Below are 21,208 nucleotides of genomic sequence, written 5' to 3' on the forward strand. Positions count from 1 at the left end.
AGAAATCCCTCTGATTGGCTGTTTAGCTTAAATGAATCGGTGCACGAGAAGAGAAATGGAAGTGAGGAAAGCAAGCCAACGAGTAAAGTCAAGAGGAAAAAACACAGAAGCCTCTTCTCATTTTTCATCTTCATCTCATCTGATCACTCAAATACACGGATAGTTTCACATGGCCGTCTGTAATGAAGCGGTGGTGAGTGAGAGTGGTGTGAAAATGGTCGGCAAACGCCGCTTTCTTTCGTGTATGTATCATAACAACGGCTTGCATATCCGCAGACCTAGTTCTTACGGTTTCTCTTTTTTTGAAGCACCTTTAAGTGTGCTTTCACACCTAGCCAGTTTGGCTCAGTTAAAACAAGCTCCTGTCTGGTTAGTATGGTTCGTTTGGGCCGGTGTGAAAGCTGTCAATCAAACCCTGGTGCGGACAAAACCACCGAACGGGTTTTACATCCGTACAAAAAATGAAGTGTTAAAACAACATGTAGCGGTGTTATGGGGGGGTTTTGAACCAGACTGTTTTTAGTCTGGGTGTAGTGACTATCTAGAGTCTAGTCGTCACTGTGGGGTTGCCAACCAACGAAGAAGAAACAAGATTAGAAGTGCGGGTAGGCAGATTTGACTTTGTTACCGTCAGACAGAGCCAAGTTAGCTTTTTCCCGTTTCCAGTCGTTATGCTAAGCTAAGCTAACCAGATGTTGGCTGTAGCTTCGTATTCTCAAAAAGGAAAAAGACAATAAGCGCATTTCTCAAAATGTCAAACTATTCCTTTAAATGCCAGGGAAAAAAACCTGACCACTGCTAACCGAAGAGTCTCACCTGCCAAAGTCGCAGAGCTTGAGCACGGCCGTCTCCGGATCCAGCAGCAGATTCTGGGGCTTGATGTCCCGATGACAGATCCCAAACGAATGGATGTAGGCCAGGCTCCTGAACAGCTGGTACATGTACAACTAGAAACACAGAGAGAAAACACACACGGGTTACGCCTACACAGACAGCAAGCTCAGTTTCCATAACAGGGTTAAAGTCTGGAAACGACCACTCGAGAATCAATTTCAGCGCGGTCAAGTACAAAACAGTTTATCGGCAAATGTTTGGACGACAGCGTCTCGCATTGCTCCTGAGCCTTGTTAACAAGAGACAGAACGAAACATCTGTCTGCAACTGCAAGGCTTTCTTTCTCCTCTCACATTCAATCAGAAACTGGTGATTTTGGTGATTTGGGATATACTGTATATATACAAAAACTGATTCTTATGTCCTTTATGCAAAATATGTTAAGCTATCATTTCCCTTTTTTAAACCAACACAAAATGTAAAACAAAAGCAGGGAACATCTTTATATAATTACCAACGTTGGATGTGCGAGGTCTTTTCAGCCCACGTTTCCTTAATCTTTATACTGGTGCGTGTCGTTTAAAAGGTAACTGAGTGCTTCCTCCGCTCTCTCTGTGTGTTTTTTTCAATTATGTCACTGAAAATCATTTAGACTGAAGAGACGGGCGATGTGCAATTACTTTTTTGCAAATTATTCTCACATTTGCCTCGCATATCTGTCACAGCCAGAGAAACACTCAAAAGTGACAATTCATCCGTGCGAGTGGCAAACAAACAAGACAGACAAGTTTTACACAGTGTGGAACGGAGACATCATATGAGAGGCAGAGATTAGTAATATACAGTGCTGTGAAAAGGTCTGGTCACCCCTTTACTTTCTGCATATTTCCATGTACGAATGATGATATTGTGACATTTTTTAATTGCACATTTTGATCTGCACAATATTTACTTTTACAGCAAAGAAAGAAAATGTGTGTATTTTTTACAAAGTTAAGGAAACACAAATGAAAAATGGTGTCAACGGATGTCAATACACTTTTTTTGTGTCAACAGAAGGTAAATTGGGTCGGTGAGAAACTTTTAAATCACAGATCATTTTACGTCTTATGCTGCTTATAACTCATTTAGTCTGAGGTGTTGAACTGAAACTCATGCTAAAGCTGATAGCATGTCTCAGTGGAACCGCAGTAGATTTAAGTGCGTAGTACAGATTTTGAATTTAGAAAATGAACACAGTAAGAATTAGGGCTGTCAAAGTTAACACGATAATGCGTTCACGCAAATTCGGTTTGACGCCCCTAATTTCTTTAACACAGTAACGCAAGCGGGCTCAGTTTTAAAGCTAGAGTGAAGATACTGGTATCATATGTAACTTGAAAACCTAAGGAATCTATTAGTACAAACGTCATACTAGCTTGTCGTGAAGGAAATCTAAATAACGCTCCAAACTTGTGCTAAATTTTGGGAAGAACAAATGAAAATGGGTTCCATGGGTACCTACGAGTCTCCCCTTTACAGACATGCCCAATTTATGATAATCACATGCAGTTTTGGGGCAAGTCATAGTCAAGTCAGCACACTGACACACTGACAGCTGTTGTTGCCTGTTGGGCTGCAGTTTGCCATGTTATGATTGAGCATATTTCTTATACTAAATGCAGTACCTGTGAGGGTTTCTGGACAATATATGTCATTATTTTGTGTTGTTAATTGATTTCCAATAATAAATATATACATACATTTGCATACAGCAAGCATATTTGTCCACTCCCATGTTGATAAGAGTATTAAATACTTGACAAATCTCTCTTTGAGGTACATTTTGAACAGATAAAAAAAAGGGCGATTAATCGTGATTAATCGTGATTAAACATTTGAATCGATTGACAGCCCTGGTAAGAATGTGTGGTACATTAATGGATGCTTTTCATCACATATTTTTCATTACCAAAATGAAGCACAAATGACACCCTTTTTCTTTATTACATCCTTTGGATATAATATACTGTATTCTACTGAGATGGTATTGATGCCATAATAAGACATAGAGCACATATTGTGTGGGAGTTTGATTCAATATTGTCTTTTACCGCGCTTTGTTAATAAAGTGGAGCATACCACTTCCTGTCGTGATGGTTACAGACACAAAAACACACACTTATATACCTTGACATAAACCATGGGCAGAGTCTGTTTGGCTCGGCTGTAGTGTCTGGCCACTCTGTAGACCGTCTCAGGAACGTAATCCAGAACCAAATTCAGATACACTTCATCTTTCTGTTGGAGAGGAGCAAACACACACACAGGAAATTAGTATCTGTTAGAAATCTACTACAGTTTGCAATGTCAAGCAAAACAGTTACCCCCCTAAAAATAGCATTTGTGACCTAGAAATGAGCACATACTGCACATCCACATGTCAACTGCCCAATGTGTCAATTTAGTTTTCTTCCCGTCCCGTCCTCGTCCCTCTACTGTGTCTGCAGTTATGATACGTCTGAACGGAGCTGTTTGTGAGCTGATGTAACTGGTGTTTTTTCGCAGTCTAACTGGGGATCCATTGTGTAGGACTCTTCCCCCCCGAGGGCAGGAAACACACAACCATGCGTCATAATGGCCTGAACTCCAACAGTGGCCGCAGACAATGATATCATTTCCTCATTTCCTGGTTGGAGGAGGTCTGTCTGTGTGTGTTGGAGGGCGGGGTCGTGCTACTCTGGAGCACACTGACCCTGAAAGGATGCTGACGATCTTACGCTTCTCCACCCAATCATTCCAACACTTCCTTTTTCCCCTTGATTCTGACCGCAGTTAGCCAGCACTGAGTCATCGGGTGTTTTTCTTGTGAATCCATTGTTTCTTGTGAATCACACTCGTAGCTCGTAATGAAGTGAAACGGTTTGTTTATATTTTTAGATACAAAGCACCTTATAGATTCACAAAGGAACTCACATACTCATTTATGCATTCACAACTAGCCTGTCTGGGACGAATACACGACCTGGCAACAGCATTTAAAGGATAAGTCTGGCATTATTTCAGACTTTACCGTCTGTCCACAAATCTAATTTAAATACCAAAACCAACAATGGGTTTAGTAATCAATCCCTCTATACTTTCTGACCTTCTGGCTCTGCCCCGAGCCTATTGGTTCCTACTGACTAACTGTTGTTTGTTTGTTAACAAATATATACAGTTTCATTTTTTAAAAAGGTTACAGTGTGTAGGATTTGGCCGCATCTAGTGGTGTGGTTGCAGATTGCAACCAACTGAGTACCCCTCCGCTCTCTCTCCTCCCTTTCCATGACTGCAGTAACGTGAGCCGTCAAGTCAGAGGCCATCCTTACCATGATAACACTACTTTAGGAGCAATGGAAGTCAGACGGCGGCTGGCGGTACCACGGTTCAGCACTCTGCGGCTCACGTTACCGCATCCCTATCTAGATATGAAGGACTCATTCTAAGCTAAAGAAAACACAACAATTCTTAGTTTCAGGTGATTATACACTAATGAAAACATAGTTATGAATATTATATTCCATTGCTGCTAATAGATCCCCCGAAATGCTACACGCCGTTCCTTTAAAACGTGCTCAGTAATGTCCTAAAACAGCTGTAGTTTTATTTGTAACAGTAGTAAATAGTGTATTTGTTGGAGACTATTTTCAGCAGTGGATTTAATACACATTTGTACACACCCTTTTATATCACCACACTATAGCCAGGAGTGTTCGTTTGTTTTATGTCACCACCCAGTGCGTCATGTGACCTGTATGTGTTGGCCAGCGTTCAACTGTTAAACACACACCTGTGACATACTGCTTCGGGGTAATATGACAGGGCTTCCAACTTGAATTAATTAAATTGTTCTCTCCCTCCTATTAGGTCGGGGACTGAGTGTCCGTATTCTTTTTGCCTCTCCATCCATCTGTTAACAGCAGTTTTTAAAAGTCTGCCCAACATGCAGTTTATAGGCGGTGGACAGATCTGACTACCTGCAGGTCTGCAAAAGCACGATGTGTGAGCTGGTCCTGTGAAGAGCTCCCAGACAGACTGTGTGGTACACTTCTGTCAGCTCAATGCCCTGCTTTGTACTGACTGCTCTCTCCCACTCACACTCAGACAATTAGACTCCCATACATATGGGTGGCTGAATGAAATACAGGGCAGGGAGGACGAGGAGACGGGCTAACACAAACGAGATATCAGTGATGCTGATTTCCCCGAACAGACATCGGGTAGCTTCATTTACACACTCACCCGTCACTGGCATCAACCCTCCCCCCTAACACTCACTCTCTGTGTACCTCTCTCTCATCTAGCCATGTGTGTGTGTGTGTGTGCACCAACTCCCATTGATAACATGTGCGACGACTAGAGAGGGGCCCGCTCCGCCTCCTGCTAGCGCCATCAAAGCTATATTTAGCCTAGCAACAGCGATGACTCACTTCCTGCCTCACTACAAAAGCCACTTCCTTGGCTTGTTCCCAGATGGTTATCCAGGCGGGGATCTGATTGGCTCCTTGTTCACTCGCCGGCTAAATAATTCAGCCTCTAATTTGCTGAGGGAAAAAAAACTGCTTGCACCTGAACACAACTGTCTCAGCTCTCTATCAACAACAATCAACCATGATGCTGCGTTGTGTAAGAGGATGGGGATTGATGGAAACTGTGCAGTGTATGCATGTCAAGTGTAGATTACATTAGCATGTGGGTTTGTGCTTCCTGGTCATGTGCTCTGAGTATTATTGCCATATGTGACACATTACATAAATCCATGTGAGTCAAGAGAATTACACTACAGTCAGTGTTAATGAATATATGTGAAGTCAAGGAACACAGGCGGAGGCACAAAAAGAGGTAGAGGGACTTATAGTGAGTGTATTATCCTTATTTCGTACTACGGATCTAATAATAAGTCTATAAATATACAAATATATGTAAATAAATATATGTCAGGCACCGGCATTGCCATAAACTCTCACTTGTTGGCATATCCTGTAGCTGCGCTGAGTGACTACACACCAGACCTGGCTCATTACCCAGACGCAACACTGTTCAACCACTGTGTGTTAAAATACTGGCCACTAGAGAGCAACATTGGGATGATGAGGGGGGCACGTTAACCTGCTAGGGGGCCCTGCTGTGAGCCCACCCAACCACTTCTGCCAAGTCATCCTCAAGTGACCGTCATGCAAAGTGCAACAAGGCAAGTATTTGTTTAGCCTGAAGCTCCAGAACCAACAAGTACAACTATTCTGCCCCAGGCAAGGAGTGTGAGAGGTACTTTGAGTAAATATACATTTATTTAGAAATGCAAATAAAGGATTTAAAACTAGACTTTAACACATTTAACACAGATTTTGAGACAGGGCCCCCCGAATGACCACAAAGTAATTGCCACACCGTGAACCTGGAGGCAGTGAACCAGTTTGGGGCTCTGGAGAAAGTTCCTGGTTGTTTATCCAGTCTAAATATGAGAGCTCAGTGGATCAAACATGACAACACAAAGATGTATGACTACGGCTCAAAGGCTGACAAAAACTTGTCAGCACAGAAAAACAGTTCAGGCAGATCCTCCCTCTACTCAAGGTTGGATTACCAACCCCACAACGTGTACGGCTGCCTCGGGGCGCCAGCTCGACAGGTGTCAATTTAGTGCACATGCTGGAATTTGATTATTTTCTTATAGAAATCTGCATCAGTATTGGCATTATTACCCGTGTCAACATCTAGTTATATTGTTGCATAGTCCTAAATAAAGGTGTATTTAATTAAATTTCCAGCCACAAACACAGGGAACCAGGGGTCAGGCGGTATTACTCCAGCATAGGAGGACTGCTTGGTGTCTGGGTCTCTGTGCAAATTATAATTAAGCTTCCAATTGACCCTTCGCTAAGCCCCGCCCCCACGCTGCTAGTCCGTCAAGTTATCAGAGCTACCACACTGTCACACTGTCACTATCTGCACTCACTGCTAAATATCACATTTTTGGAAAAAAGAATATCAGAGAGAAGCAGACAGAAGGGGCGTTTGAATGATATATCGAGGATGTCAAACTGATTCAGCAGCAAAAACAGGTTAAACAGAAGAAACGAACAACTCCTTCCAACCTCTCCAGGTATCGAGTATCACTATCACACGTGCCTCAGGCACAACAGTTAAAGCTTCAGTAGGCAGTATAGTTTTTGGCATCATTGGGCAAAAAATTCCATAATAACCTTTCAGCATATTGTATTTCAAGTGTTCTGAGAGATAACTAGACTTCTGCACCTCCTCGTGGCTCTGTTTACAGGCTTTAGAAAAATCAAGCCCGTGACGGGAGACTTTGACCAATCACAGGTCATTTCAGAGAGAGAGAGAATTCCTATTGGCTGTGCTCCAGTCATGTGACCAATACTTGGCGTTCCTTCAACAGATTTCACAATGGCGTAACATAATATTAATTCATATTTGATCAGTGCTGCCTAGTTTGACCGTTTGGTCGGAGTTTGCAAGTGATTGACAGCCGGCTCTCATAGACAGCAGCTAGACAGCAGACCTCGGATCAGCTCTTACTGCTTGATACAAAAAAGGCCCCAACCCCGTTTCACACGTATGAGGAGTTTAAAAAAGGCTGTATGTTTGCATTTCCATACCCTCTTTGGTTGTATTTTTCTCTAACCACAAAATAACCGTGTATACTTGTATTGTATGGCTGTATTGAAATTACGTAGACATAGATAGAGGTGTGATTTAAAGTGTTAACCAATTAAACTTTTAGTCATGAGTTGCTTTATATTTTCTATGAACTGTCTTTACACAGATGAATGAGTAATATAAACTTATTCGGAACGCGTCTCGTTTAAAGTATCTGGAGCGAAATCTTGCAGATGCTGTCAGGAGCACCGGAGGACAACCGGCCTACTGCAGGTTTAATGGGAACTTGACGACAAGTGGGGGGACAATGGGGGGCCAACAAAAATGTTTCACCCCAAGGCCCCCTAGTGGGTTAATCCTGCCAATGGTTTATGAATTTTGAAATTCATATTAGTAATTTATGTCAATCTAATGAAGGCAACAAAACTCGAGAATGAACTGAATACTTGGTTTCATGCTGTTACAACTGAAGCCTGCAGCTTCATGACGTGCCGGCAAGATGTGATGTATGTTTGTTTGTCAGAGACTCAAGTGAAGTTACTGAAAGCAATTTTCTGTGTTTGTGTACACAGATGTGATTTGGAGAAGCAGCGGAGTGCAACTCTGTGTCAGCTAAAAGTCTTTTACATGCACCATCTATTGCGGCTGCATATTTTGAAGTCACACCGCTATTTGCCTACCTGCTTACGCTGTTTGGACCTGTGGCCTTCTGTTTGAACAGTATTATACAAGTGGTTAAAGGGTAAAAGCTGTGTGCTGTGTCGAGCACACCACATGCCAGCAGTTACATAAGGGCTACCTGTGCACATGCTGGCAGTTAACAGTAGCAGCAGTCCCAGCCCGGCTCACAGCTGCACCCAGCATGAACCCTCCCATCGGGACACCTACGCACACTTGACCTGACCTCATCTTATCTCAGCCTCACCCATCTGTCATTTATCCATCAATTTGTCTGCAACTCTCCATCCATCAGCTGAGCTCCCGGATCCAGGTGACATTACCTTTCGCCTACTTCAAGCCCTCCCCCCCTCTCTTTTCTAAGTCGGGGCTCTATGGGTGGTAAATCCCCATACCAACAACACGGTGCCAGCCTCCAGAATTAGCCTGGAGTGATACGGTGAGGGGGAAGAGGAGGAGGAGGGAGAAGAAATGGATACATGAAAGGAGGACGCATAGGAGGGGGGCTTTAAAATGTGTAAAAGGTGAAAGTAAGATACAAACAAAAAAGTTGTGGATTATCAAAATCATGTAATTGCTAAAAGTTGTACGGTCATTTCTGTGACAAGTCACCGCTGTCAGTGTGTCAGTATACCAAGAATTAGCTGCGATTCCCAGAGGTCAGTGAGCACATGGCATGAGGCGAGGGGTGGGAACTGGGCGGAGCTTAAAGCACGGAGGGGGAGGGCTCGGTGAGTCTATAATTAACCGACACCCTCTGGTCTGGCGAATAGATGCTCCCTATCCGTCTCTTCTCCCACCCACCCTCACCATCATCACCTCCTCTCTGTAATCCCCCACAGCTCTCCTTGGCTCCGGTAGGTGTGCAACATGGAAGCATTCCTAACTGCAGAGTCATGGGTATAGTCCCAACAGCGTGTCTGCCAGGTTCATGTCTATATTTGACACATGGAGCTCTGCCTGTTTATCAGCTAGTTGAATGACATAGTCCAGCCTCATAGTCTCCAGGAGACAGGCAGAAAGAGGGACTTCCCTGTCACAATGTACTGTAATGAATTATGAATTTATTATGCCAGGAGGAAGACATATGATGGTGCAGCTGATAGGAAGAGAGTTCAAAAGGCAACAAGGGCAAAATAAAAACAAAAATACTAGGGGTGGGGGAAAAAAAGAAATCGATTCAACTATGTATCGCAATTTTTTCTTTTAGGATTTTGAAATAGATTTTTTGAAGCCAGGATTGATATATTTGCGTCATTTGATTCTATGCGGAGGTAGAAGGAAGTTACCACTTTTATTGTTGTAGTCAGAGTAATGTGAAGTCATATCCGTTCCGTATTCGTCACTCAAAACAAACAGTAGCCGGCCGGTCGTAGCGAGCAGAAACCGGCAGATACAACAGAGCAGAAAACGGCGGAGGGTCGGCGTGGATACGACCTGCACTCTCACATTTTTAAATCCAAAGTGGTAAACACTACACATACAGTAAAGTATTTGGGTTTCACACACACTAAAAGCAGAGCTAGACATCATGGCTAAAGCTGCATACTAACTACGTCATGGTCAAATAGTGTTATCTAATTACGGTAACGTGCAGTCGAGCCAGCCGTCGCTCTCATCTCCGTGGTCAAATCGGCCGACGCTACATGTGTAGAGCACCCATATACTGACTTTTATGTTAAATGCATTCAAACGGGATATTTTTCAACGGCGAACTGAACTGAAAGTGAAACGTATCTATACTGTTTTTGTCATCCGAGCCTGCTGGCTCTGGAGGGAGCATAGATCGTTTTCACCTTCAGTTCAGTTCCTCGTCAGAAAGGAGAAAGAAAGCTCCGTCTCACGGCGAGGTAAAGCGGTGAAGGTATTCTAAATATAGCGTACACTAAAACGGATATAGATTTTTTTTGGTGAGCCTTTCTTTGAGGTGGTCTAAAATATGTTTTGCTGCCCACGTCCACAGCACTGTAATGCTTTACACCTACTGTGGATAAGTACCTCATACAACCCCACTTCCAAAACACCCGCACTATCCCTTGAAGATGCTCTTGAAGATGAAAAAGTGAGTACTTAAAAGAAAATGTTCTATTAGTTGAAACTATAATTGCAGTTTGGTATTAAACACAATTAATTATGCATCCCAGAGACAAACCTCAGACACACTCAGCCAACTGACCTTGTCTCCACTGGAGTAGAAGAAGTAGCGCAGGCGGACTATGTTGCAGTGGTCCAACTTCCTCATGATCTGCAGCTCACGGTTCTGCACGAAACAAAAAAACATGAAAGACATTACATTATTACACGTTACATTTTTCACATTACACCTCATATTCATGCTCAGGGTTCAAGAAGCAAGTCTGTGGACCCTTTTAGAGACATTGAGAGCTTTTCTATTGGACCCACGGCTCAATTAGGGGACAGTTTAGAAGTTAGACATGTTACATGTCACTAGCATGGTTCAACAGTAACAGTTGCATTCTGGTCATTCAGAATTGCTTGTGTCTTATGACAGAAAAACACATATACCATGAATCATCTCGCGAAACAATCACCTCGTTGTCAGCCACGTCACTGTCACAAGCTCAATGTGCCGCTTTGTCAGGAGTCAAGATTTGAGAGAATTGGATGTGGTAGCAGCAAAAGAATGCTGACAAATAGAAAAAAAAAATGGACATACATTCCTTCACGATAAATCCCACAGGCTAAAACATGACGACACAATTATTTATTATGTGGCACGTTGCCTGTTCTCATCGCAGGCAGCTATAATTACAGAAAAAAAGCCCCTGGAAAGCATTCACAGCACAGACCTAGAGCAGAAAGACTTCTGTGAAAATAAATGTGTTAAGTTAAAACTGCCTTGGGGCCTGTAGTGCGACGAGCCACAGGCTCTCACAGGGACACTAGAACAAGATGTAAGCATTGAACCCTGGTAGAGTACTCCAACTATATTCATATATACAGTGTGTCCATGCAGAAAATGGTTGTGCGTATGGACTTCGACATTATCAGTGGAGGGCAGGAATTCGAGCATTACGTAAAGCTTTAACGGCTTCATTATAGTGCTTATTTTCTCCCCTTCTCCTTCCCCCTCCCCCTTCCTCTTTATCACTGTGCTTTGTGTTGACTCGATCTAAAGTGCTTGTGTAACATTTGGACTCCACTGCTGAAAGTGAGCAGATTGTGGCAGAGTCACTACATAATAGTCTGGTTTTTGTTTTTGAAGTCATGAGCAGCTTGAATAGTAGATCAAGTTTTTTTTGTTGTTTTTTTTACTATCGATTTCCGTACAATAACAGCATGGGGCACACACATTGACTGCAATGACGTGTACTAATATTCTGAATATGATATATATTACAGCAAGGACGTCCCTCATATTAGCATAAATGGAAATAATAACCACTTCAGTTGTGCATTTCAAACTGACAGTTGAAGTGACTAACCAGTAGTCTCGCTGACAGACTGAATACCAAGTTAATTTGCTGACGAAATAATGCAACAAATAGGCAACTGCATGACTGAGTAGCTGACTAATAATCATACAGAGCAACTCTGTTGACTCTTCTACACCAACAACTCAACCTGGGACAGTGTGTGGGTGGAAAAGGGGTCGATGGGGCTCTTACGGGAAGTGCGATTAACTGGCCGACCACAGAGCAGGCAGTGACCTGATACACCGCCTGACCCGATTTTTGTGTAAACACACGCTTCAGGTTTGGTGTAAAAGAATAGCACACACAGGTCAGCAACCCTGTGCTGGTTAACAGGGGTTCAACACGGGACCTTGGTGTTAAAGGAGGCCAGGTCATGAGCTGCCTTGACTGACTGAAAACACATTACATACCAACGAACCCACCAACCTCTAAGAGTGACAAGATAATTTGTGAAATGTGAGAAAAACAAAATGACTCCAAATTCGTTGCGCTTTCATTTTTGTGATTTATTATGCTTGTGCAGTAATGAATTCTTCAATCTGATTGTATTTGTTCACACACTGGAGAAATGGAAAATGCAAGTGATAATTTGATATCAGCTGCTCATCGGGAACTCAGTTTTTAGCTTAAGTGGAACAATTATTTTCATTATCTATTAATCTGACATTTTATTGATTAATTAATTTAGAGCTGAAATGATTGTCAACTATTTTGATAATCGATTAATTGTTTAAAAGGTACAGTGTGTAAGATTTGGCAACATCTAGTGGTGTGGTTGCAGACTGCAACCAACTGAGTACCCCTCTGCTCACTCCTCCATTTCCAAGACTGCGATGAAGTGAGCCGCCGAGTGCAGAGGCCATCCTTACCATAATAACACTACTTTAGGAGCAATGGAAGTCAGACGTCGGCTGGTGGTACCACGGTTTTGCACTCTGCGGCTCACGTTACCACAGTTTCACACATGTGTCGAAGAACTACGGTGGCCTTCATGTAACGTAAAAATGCAAAAGGCTCTCTCTAGAGCCGGTGTTTGGTTTGTCCGTTCTGGGCTACTGTAGAAACATGGCGGACTCCGTGAAGAGGACCTGCCCCCTATGTAGATATGAAGGGTTCATTCTAAACTCACGAAAATACAACCATTCTTAGTTTTGTGACAATTTGCTTTTTCTTTTTCTTATGTGATGGTAAACTGAATATATTTAGGTTTTGGATTGTTTGTCGATAAAAAAAGAAAAGAAAAAAAAAACATTTGAAGATGCCACCTTGGGCTTTAGTACATTTTTCACCGCTTTCTGGCATTTTCTAGATGAAACAATTAAATTGACAAAATAATCGGCAGATTAGTAGATAATAAAAATAATCAATAGTTGGAGCCTTTAAATAATTAAATGTAATAAAATAAAGAAAAATGAACACCCAAGGAGTCCAAGGTGAATATTCTCATTTTGCTTAAAAAATTACTTAAATTGATTATAAATAATATAAATGTTTCCACTCAACAGCTTTGAGACAGTACAGTATATTGACAAGCTGCCTGGTGAGCCGGCTATAGCTGACTGTCTGAATACGGTTGACGATAAAATAGTGAAAGACTGTGCTGACTGACTGATTGGTTGACTAATGAGATCCCCTGTTATGTGGGTCAGGGCCATGCTGGCTGGCTCTGGGAGATATGCTGCTGTCCTTCCACACTTCTCTGCCACTTTGAGGATTTAATCCCCTCTCATTCATTTTTTAACAGTGCAGAGTGAGCCGCCTGTCCACCAAGCAAGACCTCATCATCTCAGCTCAATGGCCTGGTATAGACAATCAACCCCACCTAATTCACTTACAGGCAGACACAAATGGTTCCCACAGTCCTCCCCGTGCTTTTTCACCCTTTACACAACTACTACCAACACACACACACACACACACACACACACACACGCACACACAACCCCCCCACATCATTAAGTGACATCACAGCGTACGGGTCACAGACCAGCCATCGGAGGCATCGTGCACTGCAGGCAACGCCCTGGTCTTCTTGCAGTGGCTTAGTGGGAGTGTTTAAGGGCGTGCCTGTGTGTGTGTGTCTGTGTTATATGTGAGAAAGATGGTACCATATGGAGGAGGAGCAGCAGACAGGCTGTTCTGTAAAGCCCTGCCCAGCTCCAGTTATACTGCAGTCATTCCTGCTGACCTGTCATCCTCCAGTGTGTCAGCAGCCCAGCCAGCAGAGACAGAGACCGACAGATGGAGAGAGAAAGAACCTCAATTGCAGGCTGCTAGATGTGCTACACCTTCGAGGTGCTGATGTATACTGTCAGACAAAACCACATTCAGTTTCTAAAAAGATTAAGAGCACGGAGTAATCGCATACCACCCACACAAAGACACACACACAAAGACACACACACACAAAGACACACACACACACACACACCCACACAAAGACACACACACAGTAGAATAAAGCTCATTTGCGTATAGAAAAGACATTCTGTGGGTCCACAAAATCAGCCTCCCATTTACTGTGTATGGCGCAGCTCCAGACATTATATATTATTATTATTAATATTATGATATAAACTAGGGCTGTCAATCGATTGAAATATTAATCGCATGACTGTCCATAGTTAATCATGATTAATCGCAAATTAATCACACTTTTTTTTTCTGTTCAAAATGTACATTAAAGGGGGATTTGTCAAGTATTCAATACTCTTAACAACATGGGCAAATATGGTTGCTTTATGCAAATTTATGTATATATTTATTATTGGAAATCAATTAACAACAAAACAATGACACACTTTGTCCAGAAACCCTCACAGGTACTGCATTCAGCAGAAAAAAACAAATCATCTCAGATTTTGCCCTAATAATTGCTGGTGTAATCAGACCTTTAAGTCTGTCTCTAAACACTCTGACTCCACTACCCTGTCTGTGGTAAATCTCGAGCCTGTTCCTATGACAACGTAAATCTTCAAATATGTAATTTATTTCATAAGTGATTTCCTTAAACAACTGGAGTGTAGTTTTTTTTAGCCAAAGTTACTCAAACAAATGTGAATAGTGCATTTATGGAGAGTTATGTTCAGCTGCAGATTAATACACGTTTGGGTCTCCAGTGAGCATTCACAGTAGGGATTGTGTGGAGAATTTTCACTGCACAGACCTATACTTGTTAGTCTGATAAATTGATAGTTTCTGCCTTTTCATTGTATTTGTTGACAATAACAAAAAAAAAATGCAGAAAATCATCAAACTTATCCTTAAATAATGTTGTGTAAGCGCCACTACCACCAGACATGCTCTCACTCTGTATGTGTGTATGATGGTTCTAATGTGAGCATCAATTTCCAAAAGGATAATATAGGATCCTTCTGATGGAAGCTGAGGAGGACCTATCCCATAATGCACCAGGAGCGCATTGTAAGCCCACCGAGATTGTCTCACACATTCATCACCTACATCCTAACCCGGAGCCGATTCACACGTTTACCCTGTTTGACTCGTGTGTGTGCGCGATAGTGTGAGACAATAAGACATTCACACATGTTGGACTAGTGTGGTTTTGCTCACCCAGGCTCACTTCACTGACGAACACCAAACAAGACGGAAAAAAAACAGAAGTGTAGAGAAAAGACTTTTGAAGAGGAGGAGAAGGAATAAGAAGAAAATAGAACACAGGTGTTTGTGGGGGTGGTGGGGGGTGGAGGGATACACACACTTATAGGCGCGTGCTTGGCAGTCATGTGAGGAGTCTTAGCGCTCACTTGCTTCATTTTTCATAACAAGCTGTTCACGAGGAAGGACGGGCCGGGCGAGTAGAAGCAGTGAGACAGAAAAGGAGACAGACCAAGCAAAAAGACGTCTGAGGAAGAGTCTCTGCTTAAAAAGGAGGGAACTGAAGATGAAAACAATGTGCGTGATCTTCCGCTGACCACTGTTTACAGATGCAACCTGCTAGCGTGTCATGCCAACCACAGGCTAACAAGAAGAGCAGGATATGGCTTCATCATGGTCCAGCACACAGAGTCACAAAGAGTGTGTGTGTGTGTGTGTGTGTGTGTGTCTGTGTGCCCAACAAATAGTGTATTTTGTGACAGATGGTGGACCAAGTGACATCATTTATCTTGTCTGGTTTTGGATAGCGAAGGACTAGCTGCTGAAAAACTGTGCTGATCCTCCAAAAAAAAGGTGAAACCGGGGGCACGGAGCTGCTGAAGTATTTAGCTGAACCGGTTGTCTCAGCACAACAGTCCCAGGGCGAAAGCGCTACAGGCAAACACATCTGACTCAACTTTGACTAAACTTCTGTGACTCTCACGGGGAAATGGAGCTGGAGGTTTGGCGGTCCAGGAGACAACCAGGGGGGACACCTAATCTTGTCCTGCCTTCACTCTTCTCGTCCTCTCCCGCTAACACACCCTGACTCTACTGGGAACGAACAAAATAGACACAAGATAATTAGCGCTATTGTCATAGTGGAGGGCTAGTGAATCAAGAGACTAGCGCTGTTTTACCTATTAAAATCAAAACTGATAGACTAAGTACACATATACCTGAATTTATTTAATGATAGTTTTAATAGGGACAAGAATATCACATGGACAAATGCCACATATCACAGCATTTATAGCCTGAGCTAGTTTACACTGCCTCTCCTTAAATGGCCCTTTATATAACTTACACACAGCTCAACAGGACAATCTGTACAAAACAACACTGTTGAGGAAAATGATTAATCGCGTAGCATAATACAGGCTTGTTCTTCAGTGAGTAAAATCTGCGCACACTCAGAAGGTCAGAGGTCAAATCGCATTTCGTTTGTACATCTGGGAGAATGTTAGAGTCAGCATAAGCCAGGCCGTGCTTCAGGAGGTCAGTTAAAGGAATAGTAGTTAGTCATTTTGGAACACAAGCCTGTTCACTTTCTTTCTGAAAGTGAAATGAGGAGATTGACACCAGTCTCATGTCTGTATGGTAAATATCAAGCTACCAGGAGCTGGTCAAGATTAGATTAGCACAAAGACTGGGAATGTGGTGATAGAATGGGGGGGGATATATCCGGCTGTAGCACCGCAACGTGACATTATCACACTTCAGTTTTTGGAGGGGTTACACAAACAAGATATAACATGTTAAATAGTGGGCTTTAGAGGTGTTGGTAGGTCAGCCCGTTCTCATTCCCAGGGCATCGAATACTGACGCTTTGTCACGGCCGTCAACATTAGATACCGACGACAAGGACACCCTTTAGCGTCGGTATGAGACGCACTGGGCGTTCCACTAACTACAATGTAAACCCGTCCGCGTCAATATAAAAACGCTCAGGGAACGCGTGTGGTGACGTAGTTTAAAAAGCGAAAGAGACACACGTGGTGGTTGGATCCAACAAACACAGGGCTTTCATCCAGAGACCGCTGTTCACAATGTTCAGTGTCATTTTCACTGTGCAAACGTAGTCGTTTTAAGCCCGATCATGTTTATTTTTTGCTTACCTAACTAAGTGGTTTTATTGCCTGAACCTAAGTAAGTGTCTTTGTTTAATTCACAACATTAAGCACGTGTTTACTGCGACCGAAAAGTGACGCCGAGGGGTCTGACAAAGCGTCAGTATGTGACGAGTCGGGATGAGAACGTGTTGAGTAGGTGGATTTTGTTTGACGTTTATCTGGGCTCGCCGTTTCCCTCCGTTTCCCTCCGTTTCCAGTCTTTATGCTAAGCTAAGCTATTGACTGCAGCGTCATAATTATTACTGTACAGACATGAGAGCGGTGTCGACCCCCTCCTCTTATTATAATTACAAGATGTTTAAATGAGCTGAAATCCTGTGCAGAACAGGGGTCACGGTGTGGAGGGTTTTTTGCAGCGTACATATGGAAAACATTATAGCCACACATTGTATTGCATCATCTTAACTGTGCACTTTGGCGGTGTATGCCTTGTTCTGTTAAAAGCAAGGGAATGTGTGATATGGACACAACAAAGTGTCGTGTGTCTGAAAGGGAATAATGTGACCCTGGACATAACGAAGCAAAACATTTTTTTGTTAATAGCAAAAATGGGAAATCTGCTTCTTTTAAATCACCACAAATGCTTTTTAGAAATGCATAGAAAGTGAGATCTAACAGAATCCAATGTTTTGGAGAAGTGTTGATTCAACTTTCTGGAGGCTGCAGTTTGTGACGCTGTTGAATCATATTGTATTATACTGAGAGATGTTACTATTAACTTGTCCACCCCATTTATATATAAACGAGAGTCCTTAATATAACCTTAATGAGGGTAGGATTTATTGCTGGGCTGTATCAGACTGTATTAGTTTAAGATAGGTGTACCTAATAAATATATAGTGAAAATGTTCAAAATAGGAGGCATCATTTGGTGTTCCAGTATTACCCAAGGAAAATAATATGCCTGTTGCAGGCACTGTGCAGCCATAACCCCTCAGCTCTGAAGACTATAAAGTTAATGAGAATCTAAACAGCTGTCCTGCAGGCTTGGCAGTCTCAGGTCTTTCATCTGTGAGCTAGCAGCAGGGACACCGAGGCCCCCCCGACCAAGAGTAAAGGGAGCACAGACAATGTCTCCCCAGCCGAGGAACAACAAGCCATCAGTCAAATCTATTCAAAGCACAGAAGGAGGATTCCAGCAGTGCTTAGCTTGCACGCACGGAAATATGACATTTCCACGGTGGCAACTGAACTAAACTTGACAGATGACTGACTGAGTGTTAATGGGTTCAAGTTTTGTTTGTGGGAGAAAAAGACCCTCCTGCCACTACCACACACACACACACACACACACACACACATCAAAGCAAGGATGTGTCAAATAGCGAAAACGCTAAGAAGTTTTTGCCTTTGTTTTCTCTCAGTGATCTCACTGTTCTTGTGAAAGATCACTCCATTCATGTCTCTTTCACAGTTACATTCATTGATGCAACAATTCTCTACTTTGGTTGCATTGTTAAGAAAAAAAAAAAGGATGACTAGGAGAAAAGAGAGTATGAGTTTCTCCATCCTTTTGTGTCTTACTTTCAGTTGACAAGTGAGAGAGTTGAGAAAGCAGATAGACACAGAGTGCTGCAGGGATGACGTATTTTTGTAGGCCAACCAGGAAGTTAGCATCGCCCTGGTTCCCTCGAGAACAGGCCAATGGGATTTTTCCATTGGGTTTTGGATTGTTGTGGAATGAACACCACTTTTATGATTTTAGAAATGTGAATGTAATCGCCAGAAGTAAAAAGCTAACGGGCAATAAACTAACTGTTGTATACACAACGAGGCTGTAAAGGACACGGGTCGGCGTGATGATGTTTAGTAGTCTCATTTAGCCATTTAAGCCACATTTAACCGCCTTTTTAAAGACACATAAAGGCTTCAAAATTCACGAGTGGGATATTTATTGATGCATCTTATGTCGTAGAACAAAATGTTAAAATCTCTTCAGCTTGTGTTAACCACAGACCTTATTTCAGGCATCTAACTAAGAACCAATTAAAAAAACCCATTGACTTGCAGACGAGGGAACCGGGAGTGCTAAAATGATAACTCTATTAACTGTGTGTGTGTGTGTGTGAGTGTGTATGGGTATGTTTTACCTTAAACCGCTTGTCTTGTAGGACCTTCTTGATGGCCACCATCTCTCCGGAGTCGCAGAGTTTAGCCTGGTAGACGACGCCGAACGAGCCGTTGCCGATGACCTTCGTGTCCGTGTAGCTCACCTCCTGTGGCCGGTCGGGGCCTTGGCCTGGGGTGGCCACCACTGTTGTTACTTTGCTGCCATCTTTATCCCCTAAAGAGAGAGACAGAGAGATAGAGAAATGCAGATGCTCAAAACTAAATTCAGCACTTTACATCAAGGAGTAGTTTTACAGGTATGGGAGAGAGAGCAAACTCACATTAGAGACATGATAGAAAGGATAATACGAAGCATTATGAATGTCAAATAATAGCAAAAATGCCCATCACAATTCCCTAGGTGAACATTTTCAACATGTAATGCCCAACCAATAGTCCAAACTAGGGGTGTAGCGATATACCGGTATTGCCGATAACCATGATATTTAAAAATGAAATATTGATATCATGTAAATACTTCACATATGATATCGTATAAATAATCCAGCACCTCTTAAATCATTCTATATATACAGTTATGGTTACGGACTCTATCTCCACCTCCCTACACTCGTATTTTTAATGTAATTCATCAGACAAAAAAGAAACAAAAAGCACGATAAACAGAGTTTAAGATGAATTTGATACCATTATTATTATTTTTAAACCCAAAAGATATTGAATTTACAATAACATTAAACAAACTCATCATTTGCTCATCTGTCTCGTAGAGTTAGAAAAGGGCTCAATAGCCTCCTTATTAGAGAATCCAATTTGTTATTGACAGGTTGCAGGTTTGAATGCCTGCTGACAAATGTCTTGGCGAGAGAGAGAGAGAGAGAGAGAGAGAGAGAGAGAGAGAGAGAGAGAGAGAGAGAGAGAGAGAAACAGCCTCCTTCTTTTTAGCCACAGACAGTTTTATCCCCATTTGTTGCCGCGGTACTTCCTCGTGGTCAACAGCTGTGGTTGTACTGATCAGCTCCCAGCTGACTGACTGAGTGTGAATCATGGCTGAGCTCAAACAGAGCGTCCAAGCTCTCGAAAGTCTTCATGAATGAATGTGAAATTTGTTTGCAGTGTTGGGTCTACTTTTAGGGCTGGGCTATAGTTCAATATGATAATTTATCCTCTTCAAATGGAATCGTATCGTGATGAAATCATATATCGAGATATCGTGATACACAATTACGTCATCTAAATTGATAATAAACACACACTAACTCAAATTACTCAGAAAATCAGATCAAATTATGAAAGATCAAATATCTAGAGGGAACAACTACACATATGCAACGGCTATCTTGAATTCTGCATTGCCTGTTTAAAATGCTATGGATCATTATTTATATATATCAGGAAGCATAGTTGCTTTTATCCAAATGAATGCATCAAATAGGGATTTGCATACAGTAGTAGGCCTAGCTTTCTGAGACTATCCTCGCTGGATAAGACTCATTACCTTTTGACAGACTCACCGACCACGGTGTACACACAGAGCAACGCAATTCCCAGGATTATTATCAGTGAAAAGTCATAAGCTAATGAGACTGTATCTGATGCTAATGCACTATAGATTGAAATCTGCTTCCACGTGCCTCTCCTCCCCTTTATGCCTTCCTCTCTAGTCAGTCAGGAGCTGGCTCTGCTCCCCTGAGATCACGACGTGGAGGCTTTTTCCTGTTTAAGTGGTTCTCTCTCTCTCCCCCTCCTCCTCCTCCTCCTCCTCCTCCTCCTCGTCCTCCTCCTCCTCCTCCTCCTTCTCCTCCTCCTCCTCCTCCTCCTCCTCTTCCTCCTCCTCCTCCTCCTCCCCACAGAAGTGTCAAGGAGCAAAATTCACATTAGCTGGCAGTTAAAGGACAAACAGACAAGAGTGTGTGTGTCACGTGCCACAAATGTGCGCCTTCTCTTAAACTTCCAATCTCTGACAGGCTCTCAAGTTAAAACTTCTGCAAAAAGCTCTGCGACTAAATCCTACCGCAACACCTGCTCTCCCCTCTA

At 42.6% G+C, this 21,208-nt stretch overlaps 1 protein-coding gene across 2 annotated transcripts in view; it reads right to left on the bottom strand.

Moving 5' to 3' along the window:
* gsk3ba (glycogen synthase kinase 3 beta, genome duplicate a) overlaps positions 1–21,208 on the bottom strand; it is a 37,471-nt gene that overhangs the window by 7,528 nt on the left and 8,735 nt on the right. For both annotated transcript variants that reach the window (XM_074659090.1, XM_074659091.1), the window contains 4 exons: positions 19,192–19,385; positions 10,331–10,414; positions 3,004–3,114; positions 817–947 (listed from right to left, as the gene is read on the bottom strand). In XM_074659090.1, the coding sequence (XP_074515191.1) occupies positions 817–947; positions 3,004–3,114; positions 10,331–10,414; positions 19,192–19,385 (520 nt within the window). The remainder of the gene's footprint in view (positions 1–816; positions 948–3,003; positions 3,115–10,330; positions 10,415–19,191; positions 19,386–21,208) is intronic.

Source organism: Sebastes fasciatus, chromosome 14 (genome assembly GCF_043250625.1).
Source record: "Sebastes fasciatus isolate fSebFas1 chromosome 14, fSebFas1.pri, whole genome shotgun sequence".
Taxonomy (NCBI): Eukaryota; Metazoa; Chordata; class Actinopteri; order Perciformes; family Sebastidae; genus Sebastes; species Sebastes fasciatus.